General features: G+C 40.4%; 1 protein-coding gene across 7 annotated transcripts in view; it reads right to left on the minus strand.

The window, feature by feature from the left end:
• Positions 1 to 2,909: 2,909 nt before the first annotated feature.
• Positions 2,910 to 25,060, minus strand: part of LOC139592762 (SAM and SH3 domain-containing protein 1-like) — a 535,591-nt gene continuing 513,440 nt past the window's right edge. For all 7 annotated transcript variants that reach the window (XM_071432988.1, XM_071433032.1, XM_071433024.1 and 4 more), the window contains 9 exons: positions 23,370 to 23,513; positions 21,193 to 21,328; positions 20,167 to 20,336; positions 18,858 to 19,067; positions 18,005 to 18,155; positions 15,376 to 15,489; positions 8,619 to 9,757; positions 7,952 to 8,083; positions 2,910 to 7,134 (listed from right to left, as the gene is read on the minus strand). In XM_071432988.1, the coding sequence (XP_071289089.1) occupies positions 6,874 to 7,134; positions 7,952 to 8,083; positions 8,619 to 9,757; positions 15,376 to 15,489; positions 18,005 to 18,155; positions 18,858 to 19,067; positions 20,167 to 20,336; positions 21,193 to 21,328; positions 23,370 to 23,513 (2,457 nt within the window). In that variant the 3' untranslated portion in view covers positions 2,910 to 6,873. The remainder of the gene's footprint in view (positions 7,135 to 7,951; positions 8,084 to 8,618; positions 9,758 to 15,375; positions 15,490 to 18,004; positions 18,156 to 18,857; positions 19,068 to 20,166; positions 20,337 to 21,192; positions 21,329 to 23,369; positions 23,514 to 25,060) is intronic.

Here is a 25,060-nt window from a genome sequence, read left to right on the forward strand (position 1 = left end):
CCTGTCTAGTCTTGGAAGCAGCTAATCCCACCAGGCATCTTTCTGTTTGACCATGGGCACCTATATTTACAAAGGACTTCAACTGTAGCAGGCCGAGAAACAGTATTTCTTTCAAATAAGACCTAGGGCTTGGTTCTCGTCTGACTCTTTTTGGAAGAATACTAATTCAATAAATGTCCTGAAAAGTTTTTAAAGAGGGTTTGGGGTCTTTTGCTTGTAGAATATTACTAAGTCCATTTACATGTGCAAAAATTCTTCTGCTTGGAGAGAGGCCCAAGCCCACTGGAAATGACAGAATCTTGGTAATATCAGAGCTTTGGGACTTGGACAGTACCAGTATCCCAGCAAGCAAACTCCTGCAGGCACAAGCTCAGCACAGACTACTTGTGTTGCAGAACTGAAGGAAACAAATAATGATGTCCATTTATGCTGTGAAGGTTGCAGTGCCTGAAAAAGAGCAAGGCTAAGAACTAGTAAGAATCATAGAATCACAGAATATGCTGAGTTGGAAGGGACCCACAAGGATCACTGAGTCAAACTCCCATCCCTGCACAGTGCCATCCCCAAGAGTCACACCATTTGTTTTATACTGCTTCCTGAAAGTTAAAGGATCCTCCTTTAGTGGACTCCTGAGGTAGCTCTGGTGGTACACATAACATTACATTCATAGTTTTTAAGTCTCTGGGGGCTTACACATGTAGTATGGTAGAGATAATTCATGCTATTAATGTATAAAATATTGTAAAATCCAACCTATGTCTTTTGACCACCCCAGCCAGGAGCAAAGTCTTATTTTTATTCAATTACTTCCCGGACAACGTTAAGATAATATTGAGTTTGTTAACGTATGAATGGAACCTTCCTGAGCGGTGATTTCCGACTTCCCTGGAATGCAAGAGTGATCTCGCACCTCCACCTCGAAGATTGCGGCGCCACTCTGTTACGTATGAATGCCGACTTCTCCAGAGTGCTCTGATGACATCTAGACACCTGGAACTGGACTTTTGTCTACCCCTGCACATGTATGGCTCCAGTTCTGCATGTGAAGGAACACAAAGGAGCATTTGGTCATTTCTGCCTCAGGCAGAATAAACTGTATAAAAGCATGCTGCTCGAAGCAGGCGGTGTGAGCCCAGGGGGAGACTGACATTTTGGCCGTCAGATCCAGGTTCACCCAGCGCCGATCCCGGGGCTGACGCTGCCTTTGGCTGTGGTGTTTTTTTTTTCTGATCGAAATTCTGTTTCGCTGACAATCTAATGAATCATTGCTAAATTTTCTTATAAATTTGGGTCCCGATTTGATAATTTATAACACACATGATCCCTCTGCTCAGGCATAAAGTTTCTTTTTCTAAGTATTAGCAGCAAGCATTTTTAGCACATTTCTCCCACATCTCATTTTCTGGTGCAAACATATGTGGAAAGAGAACTTTTAGAATAGGGATAGGCATATATGTGTTGGGGGTGGCGGTGTTTGGTTTTGGCAGCAGCTACTGTGGCTAGCACACATTTGGATCAAACACAGCAGCAAAACGCTGAGAGCAATAGATGGGGGCTTTGTGTTTCAGCTTCTCCCAACGCAATCATGGACCACAGCAATCTTGGAAGGGAAGCAATACTCCTTCCAGCTGCAGAAATGGCAAGCGCCCTGGCTTTTCATGTTGTACAGAGTTTGTTTTGTTTTTATTTCTGTTTTGTTACTTGAGAGACCCTTGGAAACAGCGGGTCCCAGCGGCGCGGCGCCCTCTGCCGCCCGAGCGCCCTCAGGGCGGCGCGATGCCCTCACCCCCTCATGGCCGGGCAGAGCCCTGACCCCCCTCATGGCCGGGCAGAGCCCTCACCCCCTCATGGCCGGGCAGAGCCCTGACCCCCCTCATGGCCGGGCAGAGCCCTGACCCCCCTCATGGCCGGGCAGAGCCCTCGCCCCCCTCATGGCCGCGCAGAGCCCTCGCCCCCTCATGGCCGCGCAGAGCCCTCGCCCCGTCCCGCAGCTCCGCGGGGAGCGCTGCCTGGAGGGGACGAGGATTCAGCTGTCTGGATCCAGCCCAAAAGATTCTTTAGTTTTCCGCTTTGTGTCGTTTCCTGAGTTCAGCTTCCGGTTAACGACAACTCGTGCAGACACAGCTCCCCTCGTTCCTTGGGGCTAAATCCACAAAGGATTAACTTCAAGCCGTTGCCATGAGGAGCTGGCCGCACGCTGTTAGGCAGCTAAGCATACCCATTAATTACACAGCAAATTTAACCAGACCAACAAATGCAAAATAGTCAGCAAGAAATTACTCAAGTGGGCTGGAAGGAAATGCCAAGAGTCATGTCCCAAGGCTCCTCTGCCCCAAACCCTGGACACTGGAATCGTATTCCAGACTGGAGACATTCCTGGCTGCTCAGGGGAGTTCCAGCACCTCACCAGCCAAACAAAGCAGAGCTGCATTTGCAAACCAGGTTTGAAATCCCTTGTTGCAGGCAAGAGCTGTAACTACAACTCCACAGCATTGTACTCATGGGCCCTTCCTCTGGGTTCACCAATTATTAATTATTCCACTGCAAAGTGGTGAGGCTCTCAAAGGGAGACCTGGGAGGCCTCTCACACATATCTCACTGAGCCCAGCAGCTGGACATTCACAGGATATAATAGACGAAGTTTGGACTGTGCTGATTCACATCATATAATTTAACAGCTGCTTCTAGTCCTGAATTACCTGGGCTTTTAATATTTTAAATTTTTTTAAACCTTTTCCTCCTGCTGTAGATGTGTTGAGAGTGCTTACAAGGAGAGGTGAGCGACAGGGTGAGGGCCAAAGAAATAAGCAAAATAATACATCACTACGTAAGCACTTAAATAAGGATCTGTTAGCAAAATTAAAAACAACAACAAAAAACAAACAAACAAACAAAAAACCAAAAAAAAATAGAGAGAGACCATGGAAATTTATTTACTTTTTATCTATGAACAGTATGACATATAATTATAGACAAGTTTTGATACACAGGAAAACCCTTTTGTCAACCATTTTTTTGCTAAATGAAACAGCACAATAATCTTTACACATTCATATTTTGTTTTTGTTTTTTTTTCTTTACAATACACAGCTTTCTTGGGTTGAAGCAAACTGCAGGACATATTGAGTACTGGTATATTACAGCTACTTACATCATTTAAGAACAGCAAATGGAGAAAAATAAGTTATTTAAATATTGATTTCATATACAGAAAGTGCAACTTTGTTAGTTGTTACATAACTTGCTTGACAGTTTTGATTCCCCAAAGGGTGTCAATTAATGCTAAAAGTATCTTGGACTGAAAGTATTATTTATTCTAAAAATAATACAGTACAACTGCACAGCTGTGACTTGGTGAATCGACCACTATTGCTGCTCTTAGACATGATGGCCTGTCTGAATAATGCCATGTTTAATGCTTTTGATCGTGCTCCCAGTCTGCATCCACAGCCAGGCTCATAGAAGAGCACAGGGAATTGCTACCTGGGTAGCAACAGCAGGTTATTGATCAAAGCATATGATTATGATGGCATTTGGTAATATTTTGGGCTTGCTGCTTCTATTGTTAAATAGCTGTTTGAGTTACTAAGATACAATGGATAGATACTTAACATGGTGAGCCTGAGCAGAGCAGATGAAGATTCCAGTATCAGGTTTCTTCTGTGCTTTCCAAGAGTTAATGAGTGAACTTTTGCTTAGAGCACTGAAGGTTGCAAGAAGATGCAAGAGGTTATGGCTCTCGTAATGCACCACCTCAGCTGCTTGGGGAATGCCACAGATCACTGAAACCACAGCAGGGAAGCTCAAACACTGAGAAGCTTAAGGCTTTTTTTGATTAGAATATAAACTAAAATAGTAATTCAAGTAAGACTAAAAAGCACAGTCTATAAAAGAAAACAAAACAAATATTAAAACTCATAAATTTTAAACTGCTCACTCCAGTCCTGATGGGTGTGATTTGGTTTCCCTGGGTCACATAATCATTTTAAAAAAATGGATTTTCAAAGAGAGTTTGGCAAACAGGTTCAGCTTATTCCCATAATTCTCCTTCTGTTATTAAGAGAAGGGGAAGTGATTAATATGGAAGAGCTTTATTATATGACTTGTCTTCCCTGCAACACAAGGAAATTTGTTTCCTTTTTTATTGCTATAGTCAGCTGGGACTTTTCCCTCACTGTAATATAACTGCTGTCCACTTACTTCTACTCTGTTCTGGTCCCTACTAGCAATCCCAGGAAGTCTCAATACTCTTTCCATCTCTGGCCTACTGATAGTCACCATGTAAGCCTCAGAGAGGAACAAGAGAAAAATAATAATTATTAAAAAAACACTTAAGTTTTTAAAAATTTTTTTCTTTTATTTTTTAGAATCATAGAATATACTGAGCTACAAAAGAGGATGCATCAAGTCCAACTCCTGGTCCTGCACAGCACCATTCCCAAGAGTCACACCTTGTACCTGAGAGCATTGTCCAAACATCTTTTGAACTCAGGCTTGGAGCAGTGACCACTTTCCTGGGGAGCCTGTTCCAGTGCCCAACCATCCTCTGAAAGAAGAACCTTCTCCTGATACCCAACCTAAACCTCCCCTGACACAACTTCAGACTGTTCTCTTGGTCACCAGAGTGAAGAGATCAGTACCTGCCCCTCTGCTTCCTATCATGAGGATGTGCAATGAGGTCTCCCCTCAGTTTCCTCCAGGCTGAACAGACTCAGCTGCTCCTCACAGAGCTTCCCCTCCAGACCCCTCACCATCCTCGTGGTCCTCCTTTGGATGCTCCCCAATAGCTTAATGTAATTTTTATATTCTGGTGCCCAAAACTGCACACAGGGCTCAGGGCAAGTCTGCACAGATTTTTACCAGCTGTACAAAACATGTCTGTTCTATCTCTCCTGATTCTGTCATATCAGAACATGCTGCTTATCAGGCACCAAGGAGAATATTGAAGAGTTTTGCTTGAGAACAATCTCAAGTTGCATCAGTGACTTAGGTGCCTTCATATGATGGTGTGCAGTAGACACTGGTGAAATACAAAATGTGGGAAGTAAACCTAACAGCTGTCAATTCTACCAGAAGGCAAATTAGTTATCATCTGTAGTAAAATGCATATTCATCCACTTAAAACATGAACTGTGAAAGGGACAGACAAGTAAGGAATCATGGAGTAACCACAATCTTTCATTCATCAATCTGACAGCATTTTATCAGAAGTCATTAGCTCAGTATGAGACTGGGATAATTGGGGCACCAAACAGTGAAGTGCCTTGTCTGGTTTTATACAGTAAATTGATGTCAGAACTGACACTGGAAACAGCCAGACATCCTGGCCTGTGCCCAGGTTTCTATTCTATCTCCCTTTACCTGCCAGACTGAGCATGCTCTGTCTTCCACAGAGTATCTGCACTAGCAGAAGCTGAGGGACACACCACATTTAGACCCCAAAGAAAAAGGTGGTTATGTGCTATTCATGATAATTTGTATTTGGTATATAAAACATGTACCCAATATAGAAAAATAAAATCTGTCATTAGTCACATATGCGACTGGAACGTTTCACATGGAGCTAGGCAGAAAAATATCACTGCATCATGAAAAATGGTTCATCACATTTGTCAGAACAATGCTCTTTTCCAGTGAGAGGTAATAGTAACACAGTGGTGTGTTCTAAAAATCACAGTGTTATTCATAAGACTATCTGTAAATTTTCTTGTCCATGCCATGGAATTACTGGGTCTAATGATTTCTGTGGGACACAATTTGCTTTTTCAATGCATGTGAATTTTCATTTGCAGAAACCCACTGTTTGGAATCAATATGGTCAGGATACCAAGTCAAAGCTGCAGCATTATGATTGACAATATAACACAGTACACAGAATATGATTAAAATAAAAAGCAGTTACATATATACAAGGCAGTATATCTTGGAACAGTTTAGTAACAACAGTAAATGCAAACTGTAGTGAACAAGGAGTTAACCTGACAACCGAAACCTAGCATATCCCTGCATTTGTAAAAGCACCTCTACAACACAGGAGATGTTATGATGAGGCATTTTATAGAAGCTGCTTCAGCTGGAAATCACCCTAAATGCAACTTATGTGTGACAGGTTGAAACAAGGCTTGGGAAATGTGAAAACAGGTAAAGTGAACACTAGGTAACTGCTTAAAAGCTTATTTTAAGGCAAATAAAAAGCTGATTGCTAGAAAGCAGTTATAAAAATGACCTCAGCTCTGTACAAATAAAAAGAAGCTTTCTGACTCTCCGTGGGTTAGTTGCATTGAAGTGACAGAGATGGACCACACTGAAAACTAATTTCAGTCCATCAACTTTCGCCTAGCTAAAGACTTCGTAGCAACTAGGACCTACACCAAGCAACAGCAAAGATGACTGGGGAGGGCTTTGTGTTTAGCTCTAGACTGCTGTAATAAACAAAAGACATTTGCCAAACAGCTTCTACTGGAATTTGCACCTTGATTTGTACCTGGTCTTTAGAACTGATTTCAGGTACCTGGAACCCAGATGTACAAAAGACCTGTTACTAATATCACTATCACAAACTTGAGGAAAATGTGCAAGGGTCCCTTAATTCTGTGAAGCTTTCTGATTCTCAGGCCAACCCTGTGCAGTTTATGAAATAGGAATACTTTAGATGGGAGTGAGGGGGGAGGGAAGTACCACATCTATGTTACCTGGTGGTTGCCTCTCTTCTCCTTCAGTGGCCAAATACTTTCATATCTTTTGAAGAAGATATCTGCCTGTCCTGGGGAGCCACTTCCTTGATCCCCTTAGCTATGTGAAGTGATTAGAGTGGTACTGGTGCAGGAAGAAGCAGTGGATTCTCGACCAGGCAATGTCACACTATGGAGCATGTTAAATTGCCTCTGGATCAAGAGGTTTGAAGAGTCTTGCTGCTGCCAGGAGCTTGCTTATGTGCCTTTCCTCTGTGATGCCAGCTTTTTGAAGGCAAGTTTGTGACAGAGAAGGCACTTTGCTCAGTGTGTTGAATCCCGCTTCTGTGAGCAGGCTGGAATACATAGGCAGACCAATGGAAATCAGCCAGTCAGACACAGAGGTGATGAGTCCTGGGGATACAGGTTTGCGGCAAATTTCTGTGAGTCCTCCACTTGGAATCTGGGGAGTGAAAAAAAAAGAACAGAGAACCCTTAATGTTAAACACATCTGCTTGTTTTACAACAAGTCTTTTTTTTGTTTTCTCTTCTAAACTGGTAGGATTTCATAGCAGATGTAACTTCTCTCATGTCACATTTGTCAGTATGAGAGTGGTGTGGGCTGAAAGGCTCAGATCCCTCGGCCAGAAGCACTGACAACAATTTTGGCAATATAGACACAGTGGGCAGTATTCGGCTGTTTGGCTGACTTTCATGTGCCATTCTGAATCAGTCTGAGATCAGTAAAGAATACCCAGTAATAAGACTTTTCAAGTGATCCATTTAATTTCTCAGTAAGGCAAGAGAATACCAATTTTGCCTATTACCTCCTCAGACAGACCAAGTTCTCTCAGAAGAAGCCATTAAGTTTTTGATGGTTTCTCCCTTCTGCTTTTGCTAAGGAGAAGTGGACACTAGTATAGTTTAAAAAATGAAAAAGGAGTGTAGAACCTTTCAAATTTTAATACAGAAGCATTTAATACATGCCATCCTTAGTGAGCAAGTCTCTGTTACCACTGCTTGCAGTCTGCTTAGACTTTCAAGATCATTATTTGGTCAAAAGAAGGTTATCCACTTTCCTTTCAACTACTGACTGTCCTCCTTTGGGACTGGGGGAGGTACCTCCTGCCCCTGCAGTACTTCTACCTATCTTGTACCTGCTGGATGAACATAACGAGTACTTCTGTACCAGGATTTCTCAAGTATCTCCCTTTACTACCAACCAATCCTTTTAACAGTCTGCTCAGAAAGGAGAAAATCTGCTTTATGGAAATACTCACTGCCATGCGATGCTGCTTCCTGAGCTGCTTTACCCGGATTTGGTCCATGTTTGTAGCCACATCCTTTTCAGGCTGCTCTAAGTCTTCAGAGTACCTCTGTACCAAAGCCTCAGGAATGCCACAGCGACCATGCTGAATGTTCCCAGCCAGACACAAAGGAGAGAGGACAGATTAAAAAAGTGTAGCTATACAGACCAACCAATGCAACAGAAAGAGAAGTGCCAGGATGGGAGCAAGAAGGAGCTTTCCTCAAGGTTCCAGGAAAACTAAAAAAGCAATCCCTAAAGATTCCTTCCTTCCCCCCACTACAAGAAGATGTACTAATTGATGCTATCAATTCAGAGTTTCTTGGAAACATAAAACCTAATCATTACTTCCTTTTTCAGCTCTATTCCCCCACATTAGCAGAGAAAGACCATTCCCATGTCCAGTGCCACCAAGGCACCAGTGGACTGAAAAGATGATTTCTGAGTCCCCTACAACACAAGGACTACTTTAGTCATAAAGTCTGATAGCAAAGACAAACAAGAGCTGTAGAATGTCTAATGTCCCAATGATTGTTGGTTTATCTTGGCCAGTTACCCACAAAAAATGACAGATACAATGAATGACAGACTATCCCTTGGAATGCTAGCGGAATAAAACCACTGCAGTGATTACCACTTACCTTGTCTGAGTATGGTTCTTCAGTAAGATCAATGTCTTCAGACTGCAGCTTGTTTTCTATCACCATTTCCAGATCCATTCCTCTGCTGCAAGAGACTTTCCTTGCTGATGCAGGACCAAGCTTTACCACATGCTGCTGAACACTAGCAGTCTCTGGGAGCTCCGACAGCCAGGGTGGCAGCGGGCTAGGAGGGCTACTGGGCTCCTGTTCAGAAGATGTCCTGTGGACAGGTACTCCATGACAATCAATGGGAGTGGATGAGCTGGTCTTTTTTACTGGCAAACATGGTGCTTCTAAACTTGAGTGGCTTCCACTTGTGGTCGTGGGAGGATGATATAATCCATTAGAAAGGCGTTCTCGGCATTTTTTGGCAGGGACAGGTGGTGGCTGAGAGGGATTTTTTGGTTGCATTCTTGCTTCATTTGTGCTTTTTTGCTCAGCTTCTAGACCTCCCTTAAGGACTGGAGCATAATCAGCCCGTGCAAGGTCATGAAAACCTTTACTCTGTATTTCCAGAGGTGTCCTTGTTGCATGATGCATCACTAAGGCAGGCTGAGCTTCACAGTTTTTCAGGGGGAATGGAGCAGGCTTTCCACCTGCAGTCTCCATTACAGAGCAGTTCAATTCCTTAGCTCTTCCCTTCTGAGAATTAGCAGCCCCTTTGCCTTGCTTAGCCATGACATCATCTACCTTACAGCTGCCTCCGTGAGACTGAGGCGGCAAGGCAGAGCCAATTGCCTTTTTAGCTGTATCCAGTGAATCCTGAGGAAAAGAACCTACTTTCTTGTTAGCATCCTGTAAGTTGGTATTGGGTTCTCCCTGGAGATCATCCAGTGAGTGGGATCTTGGCCATGGATCTATACCCTGGGGGCCATCCAGAGTTTCATAGCTTCGACACACAGCTACTGGTAAACTTCTGCGGTTCTTCTTCAGAGCTATGATGGCTGGAGGCTTGACAGAGCTCTTCAGAGCACGATGTGTACAACCCAGCCGGCTTTCTTTTTCCCCTGGCTGCAGAGTTTCTATTGACTTGCTCAGTGGAAGAGTGGGATAATTTGATAGCTGGTTTCTGCTGAAATCCCTAAAGCTATGCTCAATTGCTGATTTAGAGGGCGGAAGACAGGTCCTTCGAGTTTTACCTAGGAACAAATAAATCCACCATTAAAAAAAAAATCTGAAGCATAATAAGAGATCCCTGTCAAATGCTTCTGAAACAAAATTATTTATTCTCTTTTTTTTTAATTCTAAGTGTAGAAGAATTCAATGCCATTTCAAGCACAAAGATTTGATTTGACCTTCAGCTTTATTAGCAACTGTTATCTGTTAAGTAAAATACATCCAAAATACGTAATATCCTTCCTACTCTCCAACTGGCAGAGATTTGAGGTTTAGCTCACATAAACCTTGTTCAGTGTAGAAGTACTGTGCCCTACAGTTAGAACTGATACCCTATGCTCATTGTACAAAGTGGTTTGACAGGCCCCCCTGAAACACCTCAAAAGATGTACATTTTTTTCTTTGTCTCTAATCTTAGTATATAAATAATGGTGTTCATCTTTTAATAAAGTTTACTAGTTTGCATAGGATTTTTTAAAAACACCCTGTTTATGAATTTTTAATTATATGCTAATATAGTTATTTCTTCTTTTAAATGAGCAGCAAACTATTCGCAATGGCAAAACAGAGAGCAAGAAAGTGCATGAAGACTGGTTTTGCATCAGCCCCTTTGGAAGGCTACTTGCAGTGAAGGCAGAGTTTTACAGAAAAAGATCTTATGAGATGGAGAAGTGTTTCAAAAAGGAGTTTCAAGTGTGACTAATGTTAGTGTTAGTCTCAAGTCATAGTGCATATTAAGCAATAGATGCTTTCTTGTACTGTTTGCCTTCAGAGTTTTATCCTGCTAGAAGTTCAGGGCTTGGTTTTTGAATAATATACACTGTTCACCTTGCATTTGAAAGAACCTGTTTAACCTAAAACAATAAATACCTTGCTTTCTCTTGCCTCTTACTCTGCTCAATGAGTTTAAAAACCAAAGTATCCAGAAAACTAGCAAAGAAAATGGAGGTTACATGCAAGAAGATATAAGGAAAACAGTCCCATCAAAAAAAGTTAAAATCAAGGTGAGCCCATAAGGACCAATGCGAGCACACAGCAACTCCTTTCTCAAAAGCTGTACTGCTCACACTTCAGCTGAAGCTAAATATCACTATTTCCCCAAAATGTTAACAGCGACACATTCCACACTGAAGTTGTCTCTGTTGGTGCTACCTTGAGTTCAGGTAACTCAGAAAAGTAGCAGAAAGAACCTCTCTGTCTGCACCCTTCCTGGAGCTAGGCCACCGCTTTCTGAAAATAACTTGGAATCACATTAGAAAGATGTGTAAGAAATGTTACATTCATTTTTTAGTGCTTCCAGGTGCTAACGGCAATATTTAATGAGCATGGAAAGGAGTGTTCTCTTTCCATTATTCATATTTGCTAGCACATGCCTGACTTGGGCAGTAATTCACTGTATTGTCTGGGACTTGCTGTCACAGCTCATGCTACAAAATCCATGTGCATTCTTTGATAAGTGGTTCCACCGATTTTAGGAAAGCCCACTCAGGAACCTCAGCACTAGAAGAAAAGTTGTGAAAAATCCTACTGCTCTGCAATTTAAGCTCTTACTGAAACCATAAGGGTATCTAGTAAGCAGCATTTAATTTCTTTGGAAATGGGGTAGGTCTGTGTAAAGCCAGTAGCCTGGGAATAGAATAAAAAAGAAGAAATGGGAAATAGAAAATTAAGAAAAAAAGGAAAGAGAAATTTTGTGGAATTAAAATCAAATCTTTAGTTCATTCCAAACCTGTTAGGCATACATACACAAATGAGGTCAGGATGGAAGGAAATTTAAAATATTTTGTCTATAACATATATAACCAAACATGCAATCTTTAAGCTCTCAGCTGCAAAATGGTTTAAAAAATAGTGCTGGGCTCAATGTTATTTTTTTTTACAAAGGACAGTAGCTGAAAATGTAATTTTTTTTAATGTGATTTAAGTTAAGAGCAGTATCAGGAAAGGAGCTATGATTTATTTCTCTTTTTTCATCTATTCCTTCTCTCCTCCTGTCAGGTATAATTTCATTATGCTTCTGAGACACTAAAACAGGAAGGTAATATTTTCTAAACACAGATTTTAAAATATATTTTAAAGTTGTTTTCACAAAGTGAAGAGTCATAGAAATAATGCCCACAAATGCAACATTGCCTACCATAAGAAAAAAAAAGGGAAACAACCTGAATGAGTTAAAGTGTATAGCTACTAAAGTTTAAATCACATTTTTGATGTTAGGATTTTTGATAATAACTCTTGTGATTTTTGATAATTTGGTATTTTGGTAATAAGTCTTTTGAGCCGCTGGTATAATTATGCAGATTAATGCCTTTCATAGGGCTCTAAACAATAGAGGTATCTCTGATTCAAATGTGTGCAGAATGACACAGATGTGTGGATATAAAATAAGACTACAAAGGTGATCCTTGCACAAAAGGAATGCAAAGTTTATATTATTTCCAGGTTCAGTTCAAGCTACAGGCAATACTTCAACTCTCCTGTTGGATGTTATGGTGCAGTTCTTGCTAAACAAAGCACTGTCCATCTCTTATGATACTTCCTGCTATTACCATACAGGGAAGGAACTTTTCCTTTCCTTGCCATCACCTGCCTCAGAAGAGAGGGGACTACCTTTGGGAATCTTTCTCGAAGTACCACAGCTACAGCAAAAATTTTTCAGCCTTTCTCATTGTATTTTTTTCCTTATGGAAGACGGTCCTCAGAAATTTAAGTATGCAAAACCAGACGCAGAATGCAGTGTCCAAATCCCAGATTTAATTAATGTCATTTTGGTATTGCTTTCTGTGGCTGTATTTTGGGTGCATTTCAAACTACTGTTGACACAACAAAGATGATGGCACAATACTGGCCTCATTGCATTTTCTATTGATTACAAACTAGTAGAAATGCACCTTACATTAGACAATGTGGCCACCTGTTCTTTTGCTTCCTTTTCTGACTAATCAGGACTGAATGCTGAACTGCTTAGGTTGCCTGCCTGGTGCTAAGGGAATCTGGGCATCAGTTTCTGAACAAATCAGAGAACACCCTTATCTCAGCCTGGTAACGGCGTGGTTTGTCTGCTCATTCAAGACTGCACATTGCATGTGCAATTCCTGTCGCTTCACATCCCCTTGAAAAAGCTACACAATGTAACAAGTAAAGGTTCAAAGAAGCCAGGCATGAACAGGGATGGGAATGACCTATAGGGAATAATTAATAGGCCTTCTCAGACTAGCAAAGAGATGACTTGGGAGGGAGTATGACAGAGGTCTATATGCAGATACTGTTAGGTATGGAGGTTCTATGTCCCTGGAAGACCAGGGATATCCATAAAAAGTTTCAAGAAAATCAATGAATTCAAGGAAACAGCCCCCAAATTCTTAAGTCCTTAAATGAGTCATTCCCCAAGACTGTCCTAGGAAGCATCAGATATGCATGCTCTGTTCTTATACCATTCTGTAGCTATCTGCTTTTGCCCAATCCTATGAGAATCAGATTTCTGATAGTTTCCAAATGCACCTCAGTCTGTCAACACCTGCATGCAAAACAAGCCCAATAACTGCACCACTGTCACAAGTCTAAGGGACAGCTTGCTCTCTTTGGCTGTTTCTATATGGACTAATTGCCTAATCATGGATGGTTACTTCCTGCTCTGAGGTTTATTCTGTCTCACACTGGATAGGTCACAGACTACATGCTCCTTGCTCTCTGTGAATTGAAATAAAACAACAATGCTGCTGTAAGATACCTAAGAGAATATCCAAGTATTACTGCAGTGGGACCCAGAAAAGTACTTACAAAAGATACTCTGCTACAGTACATAGCAAACCATTTTCTAGCCAAAATGTAAGAGCAGCTCTGAAATCTTGAACTGATGACAAAAGATCCAGTATCAGCCCCAAACTGGACACTGAACTAGTCATAAAAGCATTATGTATAACCATTCCCCAGAAAATCTGAAGACAGGTTTCTTCTCAGAATGCACTTGCCCTTTATAAAGTGCAGATCTGCATGTTATATTTATACCAGACAAATGACTATCCTAAATGAGAACATACTGTACTTTGAAAAAAATATGCATATAAACAACTATGGACCATGAACTTTGCAAAGAAGGTGGAGTACTTTTCAGATTAAATAGCCTTGACAAAATCTCTGGATGAATCAAAGGTTCTTTTCATAGTGGTTTTCAAAACAAGCAGTAAATGCATTTGTGAGCAAAAATTATGAAGAAATGCAGCAAGTCATACATAAAAAACAATATAAAAATCATCAGCATTTCACATTCTGAAAAACTCAGACAGAAATATTAGTTTAAACATAAGTATCCAACAAGACAGGCAATGCCAATTGCTTTCTAAAGATTTTATTATATTGTTAAAATAAGGAAAATGTACAGGCAGCACTTTAACTTCAGTGTTACAGCTGTCATTATGATTGTGCTTAGAGATAAAAAGAAAAGAAAATTGTCACATATGCCATATATTTAGCTATGATTCTATTCCAGCATGCCTAGTGGATGTGGATTCCTATTCAACAAAAAAAGCCTCCCCACTTTCAGGAATTTAGTATACTGTCATTTTCAGGCATTCAGCTTCAAAGCAAATTGCAGTTTTCTTCAATTAATGGTTATTTTTTAGGGGCAGACTAACAGAAAATGCACATGCTAAGAGTAGGATTCTTAGCTCTTATTTTAAACTGGAAAAATGGCCACTATAAGGGGTATACAGAATCTGTTTATACTGTTCTTGGTGTCCTGTTTATGGTGAATCTTAGCAATGAATCCAGGCAGTCTGAGGCCAAGTAGTGGCTCAAATGCTTGGAGTGAAAATGCCCAACTCAAACCCTTTTTAGCTCTTTTAACATTTCATCCCTAATGACAAGTTTAGACCATCCCTGAAGTAAAACATGCTCAAAACAGCACAATACCCTGTTTCTTGAGATCAGAGACAGCAATCTCTATTAACATATCTCTCTTGGTAATTTTTCAGTGCATTACCTTTCACTGATGCAGGATAAGGCAATGAGAATGCAATGCTATCATTAGCATTTTTTTCATAGTTTATTTCCTTGCCAACTTGTCAATAATTTAACTTTCTAGTGTTCATACACTAAAAAGTCCTAAATCTCTGCAGCTGGCTTCTGATCAGAGGAAAATGCAACATGCAACTCAAAGAAAACAGAAAAATATGGCCTAAAATAAAGACCATTTTTTCTTAAGAGATTTTGTATGGGTTCAAAAGAAATCCTCCTAATCTCAGTAAAGCTCAGAGACTTCTCCATTGGTGGTCTCTTAGACTTGGGCCATCGGTGTGCGACCAGTGCAAGCCTCATGAGGCATGGTGGCATGAGAATATGATTGGGAATGGAGAAGGCAGGGGAATGGCAGTGAGAAAGACTGTTGCTTTAGGGACATGAAAAAAATACTCTTTGTGAAAGGGATTTGTCTCCCACTAATGCAAATAAATAAATAAATTAGCAACAGTAGCAGTGAAAACCAATGTCTCAAGCCAAGAGGGAAAGGAGGTAGTCAGAGCAAAGGACAAAGTAAAGTAGGAAGTAGCTGGTGTTAGCTAGGGACAGGAGCAAAAGTATATGAAGATAACTTCTAAAAAGAAAAGACTGCAGGAACTGTAAGGCTCATTGCTGTCACCATTACCATTCTCCAGGTTTTCACTGCTTTCATAGCAGCCAGAATCCCGAGGAGAGCATCCGCTTAGGCCTTGGCCTTCAATGAGAAGTTTCTCCTGAGATCCTGACTGGTCGCTGTTACCTAGAGGATGTGAGAATACAGTAAAAAAACAGGCAAACAGAAAATGCAGCTGAACTTCTCAACCTTCCATTTCAAACACCATTATCTTGTGTGTTCAGAGAAGGGCAACACAGCTGGTGAAGGGTCTGCAGCACAAGCCTTATGAGGAGTGGTTGAGGGAGCTGGGGGTGTTGAGCCTGGAGAAGAGGAGGCTCAGGGGAGATGTAAATGTCCTCTAGAATTGCACTGTTGTAGCCAGGTGGGGGTCAGCCTCTTCTGCCAAGCAACAAACAATGGAACTAAAGGAAACGGCCTCAAGTTGTGCCAGGGGACGCTTAGTTTGTGAATTAAGAAAAATTTCTTCACTGAAAAGGTGGTCAGGTACTGGAACAGGTTGCCCAGGGCAGTGATTCAGTCACCATCTCTGGAGGTATTTCAAAGACATGTAGATGTGGCCATTAGGGACAGGTTTAGTGGTGGACTCGATTTGACTTGGTGTATCTAAAGGTCTTTACCAACTTAAAAAATTCTATGATCTTTCCTATTGTATTATTTCTATCAGAAAAGAGTGAGCATTAGGAAAAGCCACCACAAATGTTGGAAACATTCATCCAGTTTGGTAAATTATCAACAACAGCCTCAGCAAGAGTGTGAAGGAGCAGCATGGTACACAATGAAAGCAGAATGGAATTCCTGTGCTCCTCAGCTGCCTTGGGGCCAAGTTCTGCAACTTACCACCACAGAAATTTATTTAAAATGCTTGTGTCAAAGTTCTTTCTAAGACTTAAAAAAATCCTCCAACAAATAAAGCAGAACAAAAGAGCTGAAAAGAATCAAGTCAAGTGAAAAAAAAATAAAAATCCTAACTCTGAACTATCTTCCAGAAGACCTGGAAGAAGGATTGGGACTGAGTCTGGCACATTAGATACTGTCCCCTAAGTAAGGAGGAAGGGACATGAAGGAGACTTATGGTGCCAATTCCTTCCTTCCTTGGTCTATGTAAAAAGCCAACACTCAAGTGTGGTCTATCCAGCTTGCATACACTGAATTCCAGGAATTTACCCAGAATTTTTGTCAGGAATCATATTTCATAAAGAAGCTAAATCTGGAGCTGAAGATGCAGAAAACCAGTGTCATGATACAAGAACACAGTTTATGCTGTGGTAATTTCATTCCCTCTGCAATGAAATGTCAGAAATGGTTATTCCAATTCCTACTCTCAGCACATGACAGGTAATTATGGGGTAGAACTATGTGCTGTTGCCCCTCCCAGATTCCATCTGTCTGGTCTCCATTTCTCTTTCTCCTCATCATCCTGACTTGGAGCTAGAATTTGCACTTTCCGACCACCAAATCTTCAAGTTTGCAAACCAAAATTGCAAGGTCCTGAAGAAAATTATTACTTCAGGGAAGTTTATCATTCTAAATAGGTCTGCAAATAATGAAGAGAAGCTCATCTGAGGTGACAAAAAGCTACTCTGATATAAGTTAAAAGAAACTAATTCTGTAACTGCAACTTTATTAGTAGCTAGAGGAGGGCAAGGAAAGAGTGGATGCCTCTTTGGGAAATGAACAAGACTACACAGGCCACACAGCACTGTCTAAAGATATTCACCACACATATTGCTGTAATTGAATTAAGCATTTCCCACTTAATAACAGCTGTTTAAATAGCTGCTATGGAAGTTTTAGCTAAAACATAGGAATTTGCACAGAAGCAGCTGAGAATGCCCTCACACAATCCATTCCACTGACTCTGCTTGGTGGATATCAACCTTCTGCTGATGCTTGGGGATGAAGGGCAAATTCAGAACTGTCTTAGGTTGCTGCAGCTAGGCTCTGCTTACTCCTGTGCAGCAAAAACATCCTTGCATTTGACTGCCATGGCTTATTCCACTTTTCCTTGTCTTTGCAACCACTTGCCCAAGACCACGTGGTTCAGTGAGCAAAACCACAGTGTTGTACATAGATAGGTGGATCACTGTTTTTCACTCTGCACTTGACTGATATATTTGCTCCCTTTGAAAATTGTGTTGTCATATACATAACTGAAGCTACCTTTACAATCCTGCAGTAAACAGTCCAAGAACCAAAAGCATGTGATGAAATTAATTCACATTATACTTTCTCCACAGCCCTCTGGGCTTTCACTTTTTTAACTCTTGATAATCTTAATTTCTTCCCTCTAATCTGGAAATTTCTTCTTTCCTATTCTCTATGTTTTAGCTTCCTACTTTAAGTAGGTAATCTCATGATTTATTCTTGAGCATCAGTATTCTAAAGTGTTATGTGTTTTACACTTGATATTAATTAAATAAGTTGGGTGGTAAGGCTTACACAAACAGAGTAATTCCAGCAGAATAAAAGAAGTCTTACGTCACCTCTCAAAAATCTAACGTTACACAGGATTACCCTGGAAATAACTATATTAGGAAAAAAAAGATCAAAATCCTGGAACAAGTTTTCTGGTTTAAGGGGTTCACAAGGTTCTTGGCAGAGCTCTAGTGAAACAGAAAACCTCAAACATCCCACATACTATCATATTCCTGAAGAAGTTCCACTGCTGTGAGGAGAACAGCTCTGTGCTCAGGATCTCGGATGTTCAGTTCATCCAAATCTTCTTCTTCTAAAAGCTTAAAGGTATCCAGATCTTCATAACCATTGAACAGAAAAGTGGGCATGTGCTCCTGCACAAAGGGAAAAAAAATGAGTGGTAAGACAACATACTTATTCAACTTATTTTGTCAATAAAGATACTAAAAGAGATTTTTGCAACCAGCAAGAAAAGCAGTAAGTTAACTAAGTGCAAACCAATGCACAACAGCAAAATTATAGCATTGTAGCTTGCATAAACACTGCTCTGAATTCAGGGAGGTAGCTGTGCCGGAACTAGAACGCTGCACATACTGTTGTGTTTGGAATGCAGTGTATTAGATGGCCTGGGTACCATGCTACCTGAAGGCACAACGTGGCATGGCTCTGTATGAGGGGACAAGTATGAAGGGGGAATGACAGCCACACCAATTTATCCCAAGCACTTCTGAATAGAAACATGGAAAAAATGTCATCTTTAAAGACAGGATAACTGTTGTTATTTTACACTTTTTGCTTGCCTCTGGAGTGTGCTAGCCTGTGGTCATACTGTGCAACAATTTCCAGTGTCTGAGTGTACACGACTCACAGCCTGCAGCACTTCATCATGCCTGACAGGCAGTTCTGCACTTCAGCTATTTTCACTCTGCAGCTAAGACCCAATTCTGCTAAGCAGTGTGACAATCCTTAGGATTATCAATCTGGTGTGTAGCTTCCAGAACTAACAACTTCAAAGGTGTGGTCCCCTTCCTGCAAGAAAAAGCGAAAGGGTAAGCAGAGACAGAGAGAATTTGGACCTTCAAATTGATGCGATCCAAGAGATCCTCAACTGATTTGGGCTGGGGTGGTCTGCTTTTTCGCCGTCTCCTGGTGGGCCGCTTCGGCTTCTCTTCCTCTTCATTAAGCACATCCACATAGATAAATTTGAAGGTGCCAACTTTGTTGTTCAACAGACCCATCCAAGTGCCCATGGGGGGTTTGCTGATTATATCAATGATGTCACCTTTCTGCAGACCAAAGAAGCAAGAAAGCCATTTAGCTTTCTGACAGGTATTTCAGCAAACGCACCCACTTGGATTTCTATGTACATGGGATGGACAACACACTTCAGTTTTCAAAAGGTTAATAACAGCAATTGCAAAGATGTCTGATTAAATTTGTTTTACAAATGGAAGAAAAAGGAATTAGGTGATATGCCTCAGAGCAAGTCAACAAAAGATCCTGGAACGGACCCCAACAGTCCAGATTCACAAACCTGCTGACATCTCTGTAGAGCATCAGTGCTGTTTGGTACAAAAGTCTATGCTTGCAACTACCTGAAATTTGTGCAAAGAAGAACACAGTGTCTATGAGCAGAATTTCAAATCAGATCTCCTGAGCAAAGGAAGCCAATGCAGTGGGAACTGATAAAGTTGCTTTTCCTAACGTGCTCCTGACCATAACAAAGAAATGGACATGCAACTGCTTTTGCATGCCTCAAGAGATTACCTTACATACATTTGGTTTAATAGGGATTAGCTGCCCTTGGAATTTTAAGTAATGAATATAAGGAGCCAGATAGTTTGAGTTGACTACAGCATAACTAAAAATAATCAGAGCTGATATCCAGAAAAATTAAAGGGTGGTGACCACTCAGTTAGCAAAGCATTTCAATATTAACTCTAAACAAATTATATTAACTGAAATGCCTTTAAGAGACACTGTGTGCAGGTGCATGCACATTTCTTCCAAGAGTTCTGAAAATTTTTCCATTGAGGATTATTTCATTGTGGCAGACAAAGTACTTTTCCAATCTTTCAAGCAAAATCCTTGCAAAACGGAAATGAGTTCATGGCACATCTTTAATTTTCCAGAAACTAAAGACACAAGTGTCTTTCCATGGATGCAGAGACACACTAGTAGTTACTTACGGTCTGTAACACTTTGCTATAATTCTATAATTGCGATATAAGGAAATCTTAAAAGTCGAAGACAGGTTAAAGGCCTTCAAAAACAGATACGAATTCATTAAAAGATTAAGAATTCTATAGTTTTTGTAAAAAGGTCTTAATTTAGAATTTTAGCAAAATAAATGTTTGATTCCTTAAAAACAGATATAGCTGGTACCTTGAGCTTCAGAGAATCTGTATCATAAGGACTCGGAGTAAAATCAGTGTGAACCCTGGCTCTCCCACAGAAAGGTCCTCTGTAAGGAGGCTCTTCATCGTCACCATCTTCTGATTTCACACTCTCCCTGTTGCTGGTTGAGGAATCTGTTGTACTCACTGTCTGACCACCTGTGTGAGGGACATTGTATCAGTTCACAAAAAAGTTTATTTGTGAAGAAGCTTCACAAACAGACGAGACAGAAAATGGGTCTTCTTTCCACAAAGCATAGTAATCAAAGTTAAAAGCCCTTAAATGCTGCTGCTTCTTATACACACGTGGATGGGAGAGTTAGCAAATCTACTCTGCACTCCTGCTTTCCTAAATTCACCCCCTCAATATTTAACAGAGAAGCTGTTCAACAAGTGTCTCATCTATGGCATGTCACAAGAGATTGATGACATATTTCTGGGAAATTTTGCTCACAAAACATTTCTGAGGAAAATCAGCTTTGAAGCCTGCAAGGGGGTTCCAGAATCCCTCTCAAGTCCAGAAATTTGGTGAATAGTGTAGCAAGCTCACATCACGTGTGTTCCATTCAGGCTGTTTCCTGTAGAGACAGTCTAAACCAGAGAAGTTTTAAATACTACCCTTCCTTTAACTAGTTAAGGAGAGAAACTCAAGGTTCCTCTCAAGGGAGAGTGGAAGGCCCTTCTGGAGCGCTCAGGAGAAAGCCAGTGGAAGATAAGCCTGTTTACTACTTGATTAGTAGTAAACAGGTTCATTATTACATTAATTTAATATTAGAATATTTAGTAGAAAGAAGGATTTCATTTTTTCAGGGTTCTGTATAAACAAAAAGCAAAAAAGCCCTGCCTTTGCACCAAAGAGCTTAGAGTTCTTTGCAAACCCCTAATGACTAACCCTTCAGCCTTTCCACGTTTTAACCACTGTTTCTGCTTTGACCCTCTCTGATTCTGCTTACAGTGGAGATCTCTGCTCCCTGAAGCCACAGAAGTGGAGCAACACAATTATAACTGAACTTACTCATTGAGCTCTGACCGCTTAAGGAACTCCTCAGGCTCTCCACTGAGCCACCAGCTTTCAGCTTGGGTTTGTCCAGAGAGTCAGTGTCTGGTGGTGGCGACTGCGGGGAACCCGGCATGATCCCAGGGCTGGACTCCTGAAAGGGGTTGGACCATTAAAGTTTGATAAATGAACACAGGCACTGAGGGGAGCTGCTTGTCCACTGCCAAGGAAAAAGATTCTGTTTCCCTGCTCTTTATCAGACAGGCTGAAAACTTCTGTCTAGCATTGTAAGTAGAAAAAAACCCCTTACACAAAACTCTCAATTCAAGGGTTTTCATGACACATTATATTTTGGACAGCAGTACTTGCAAAACAGCTAGTGCCAAATTCAGGTCTTTGAATCAGAATTTTGTACAAAGATTAACCCAAAAAAATCAGACAATGCAAGTAAGACATGAAGCAATGTTTTTGGCGGTTTTTTTCAGCTATTTTTTAATATCATTGCTCATTTATCTATAAGAACAACAAAAAAAGAATTAGCTAGAAAATGCACCCTGTGCATGGTACAAATACTGATAAACATAATAAAAAGATTTTGCTATGTGTATATCCTGGTTGCTTCAGGGTACAATAGTTAAGACAATTTCTCTTTTCATACAGTCAAACATTACCGAAAATCAAAAGGGTCTTTCCCAAACTGAAATTCTGTCAGCCTTTGTGAAGTACAGTTAAAGCAAAGCAGCAGATATTTGTGGCCAGCTTAACTTTTGCTTGTTTAATGCATGCAAAAAGAGATACTGGAACATACTTTGAATCATGATGCCTGAAAGTTATAAATATTCTAAAACATCTGTGCCATAAAGTTTGAAAACAAAAGAACTGTAGCTTGCATACAAGAGTGTTTTGTGGTGATGCATGGCCATAAAGCTTTTGGATTACCACTATTATTTGCATGGGGCAGAATCATTAGGAAAATCTGATTCCAGCATTATGACTTCAGAGGTTAAGTCAATCTTAGAGTGACAGAGAGCAGAAGTATTGCTAAATCACTGTAAAGCAATTTCTCAAAGGATCCCTTTTCTTGGCAGACTTTGCAGAGGCACACTGGAAAGCCAGTCAGACACCAAACCATCTTCTTATAAATATTAAATCATGTTATACCTTAAAATATTTTAAGTTTAAATTAAATAACTGTAAGTGTAGCACTGCCCCGACTATGAATAAGCATGGCTAATGAACAGTTCTGCAGGAAATGGATTCTGTAGTCACAAAGCATGCCAAAGCACTGGCCATATTTCTGCCTCTCTTGGTGCCTCTGGATTCTTCAGTTTGGGGTTGTTACTACGAATGTTACGAAGTGCTCCTTTTACAGGCACTAAGGCTTTGCATTAAGAGCAAAGCTTCCATTCCCGATTTCCCACCACTGCGAGCATCCCCCGCGAGCGATTCGAGCCCACTGGGGGGCGGTGTTAACCAGGAAGAGCTTTGCTTTTCCAGCGCCTCTCCAACCTATTCCTTACACAGTCCAAGAGGCGAGCCCGGTTTTAAACAAATGCCGAAGATTTTTGACACTCCACTAAAGGAAAAGAAAAAAAGACAGCAATTGTTTCTAGGCCACTGAAATTCAAAGTCTAATTTAGAACTAATGTACTACAGGTTTGCCTTTAAGAATAGACTATAAAAATCTGTAATGAAAGAATAATAGGAAAATCTTCTGACAGATGCCCCTTTCTGACTAGACTGGGCCTTTGTTTTAATGGGCTGCGGCATAGGGCAAGGTATGATGGAGAAGAGACCTGTAATAGCAGAGAAGAGCTGTGTATATGTGAAGTTATGCTGGGAATTTAAACTAGGGTGTAAATTGCAGATTAAATATATTACTGTGACCCTGTGTCACAGGCTGGTTCCCCAATAAATTGTTATAGAAAAGAAATGGAAATAGAGAGTGAGGTGTGTAATGCCATCAATGACAGACTTCTGATGAGCTACTTAAATGAAAATCTGAAAATGCATTTTCCATGGGACTGGCATCTATAGGAAGCCATTTCACAGTGAGGGATTTTATAAGAACATAGGAATAAGTCACACCACATAATCTTGTTAGAAATTTCTTCAGAGACGCCTTGATGTGTGGGAATCAATATTTATTACCACTTCCACATTATTAAGTGGATTCCACTGCAGACCTTACATACCTGCTCAGACAAAGAGCTGCTGTATTTTTTTGACATCCTTTTCTTCATGGTTTCTTTTACAGACTTCACCTTTTTGCCCAGAGATATACGGGAGGCAGAGGGTGATTTGATCACTTCTTTATAAACAAAATCTCCTTCTTTGCCCTACAAAATAAAGCAGGGCTTAAGCCTTTAAAATAGAAGAGCCATTTTCTCCCTCAGCCATCAGTTACTGCAGAGATATCCAGGCAGACACAGGACAGCAGCACACTGTCCTGTTGCCTGTTTCAAATTCACTGCTGAGACCTTCTACAAACCACTGTAGCAGTCCACTGTTGCTTACTCTTAAGGCCTGATTTGTGACAGTATAGTGTGTGGATGTGCTGGGGACTGTTAGGATTCCTTTATCCTTTGAATTTCAGTAAGTATTTGATCTGATAGAAAACCCTACGTTTCAGGCTAAGCCTTTCTAACAGGACACACAACAGTAGTTGTGGCTCATGTTGTTCAATACTACAAAGAATTTAACAGGAATAAAGGTACCTCTGAGATATAGCCAAATATATATCTCTGTGTGTATATATATATGTGGATATCTACATTTGGCTACCTAAATTTACTTTTTATTTTCAGACAGGCATTCTGCTAACCTCTGTGGTTTTACTATTCACCCTAAAAAAAAACCCAACAAAAACCAAACACCACAAAAAAATGTACTAAATCCATCAACCATGGTAGGTTAAACTTGCACTGCTTTTTTAAGGCACACAACAGGGTACTGACAAACTAAATTAGCTGGTCCCTGTATAGTGGATGACAAAGACCAGCTGCTTTGAATTCACTTAACCTTTTCTAAACCAGCTTAAGGTACTGAGCACTTACTTTTATCACAAGTACACAGTTAACATGGATCAGCTGACATTTTACTAAACTTGTATGATTCAGCCCTTATTCAGATTGTCCAGGACATTAAACATGTTCTACTCTGTTTCAAGAACCACTGAGCAATGCAGCTCTATTAGATGTTCTCCGGCACCCTCCATTGGCAAGGGTACACCAAAAATCACAGCACAAAAAAGGACCAAAATCCATCTGGCCAGAAAGATTGACTACTGAGTTTGGTCTCTGATCTAGTTAAATTTCGCTACAAGAGTTTAGCAAACCCTAAAATAAATGTACTATATTGTACATTAAAGATTTATCTTTTTTCTACATTTATGTATGTTTTCTACTTCATCAATGTTCTTACAAGAAGTTTCTCTGAAATTCAACTTCAAAGTTGTTCATAATTACAACTTCCTTGGTAATTTTCATCTTTTACCAGAAATTAAGGACAGCTTTTTGCCTAATCTTTTTTTAAAAAAAGTTCTACCTAATGGATTTATATGTTTTCAAGAAAAAAAACCTGCTTTGATCTGCATGTATTGATCTAGTACACTGCATCTCTCCCACTACTGATGCTTCCAGGGATAAATGTAACATGTAGACTTCACACTTTCTTATATTAAAACCAATCTGATCAAAACAAATATCTATATTTAAAGATAAACACTGTAAGTTCAGCAGTTAATTTGTTTGCTGAGTTGAAAATTGATGACTAAAATAGCCACCCACAGATTTAGCAAATTTAGGGGTAATTTATGATGTCAAAAAAAATAAGGCAACAAAAAACATGCCCAAAAACCCCAGCTGACATAAAAAATAATATAATG

Source organism: Agelaius tricolor, unplaced genomic scaffold (genome assembly GCF_023055355.1).
Source record: "Agelaius tricolor isolate 1412-34295 unplaced genomic scaffold, bAgeTri1.0.p SCAF_1, whole genome shotgun sequence".
In the NCBI taxonomy this organism is placed as follows: domain Eukaryota; kingdom Metazoa; phylum Chordata; class Aves; order Passeriformes; family Icteridae; genus Agelaius; species Agelaius tricolor.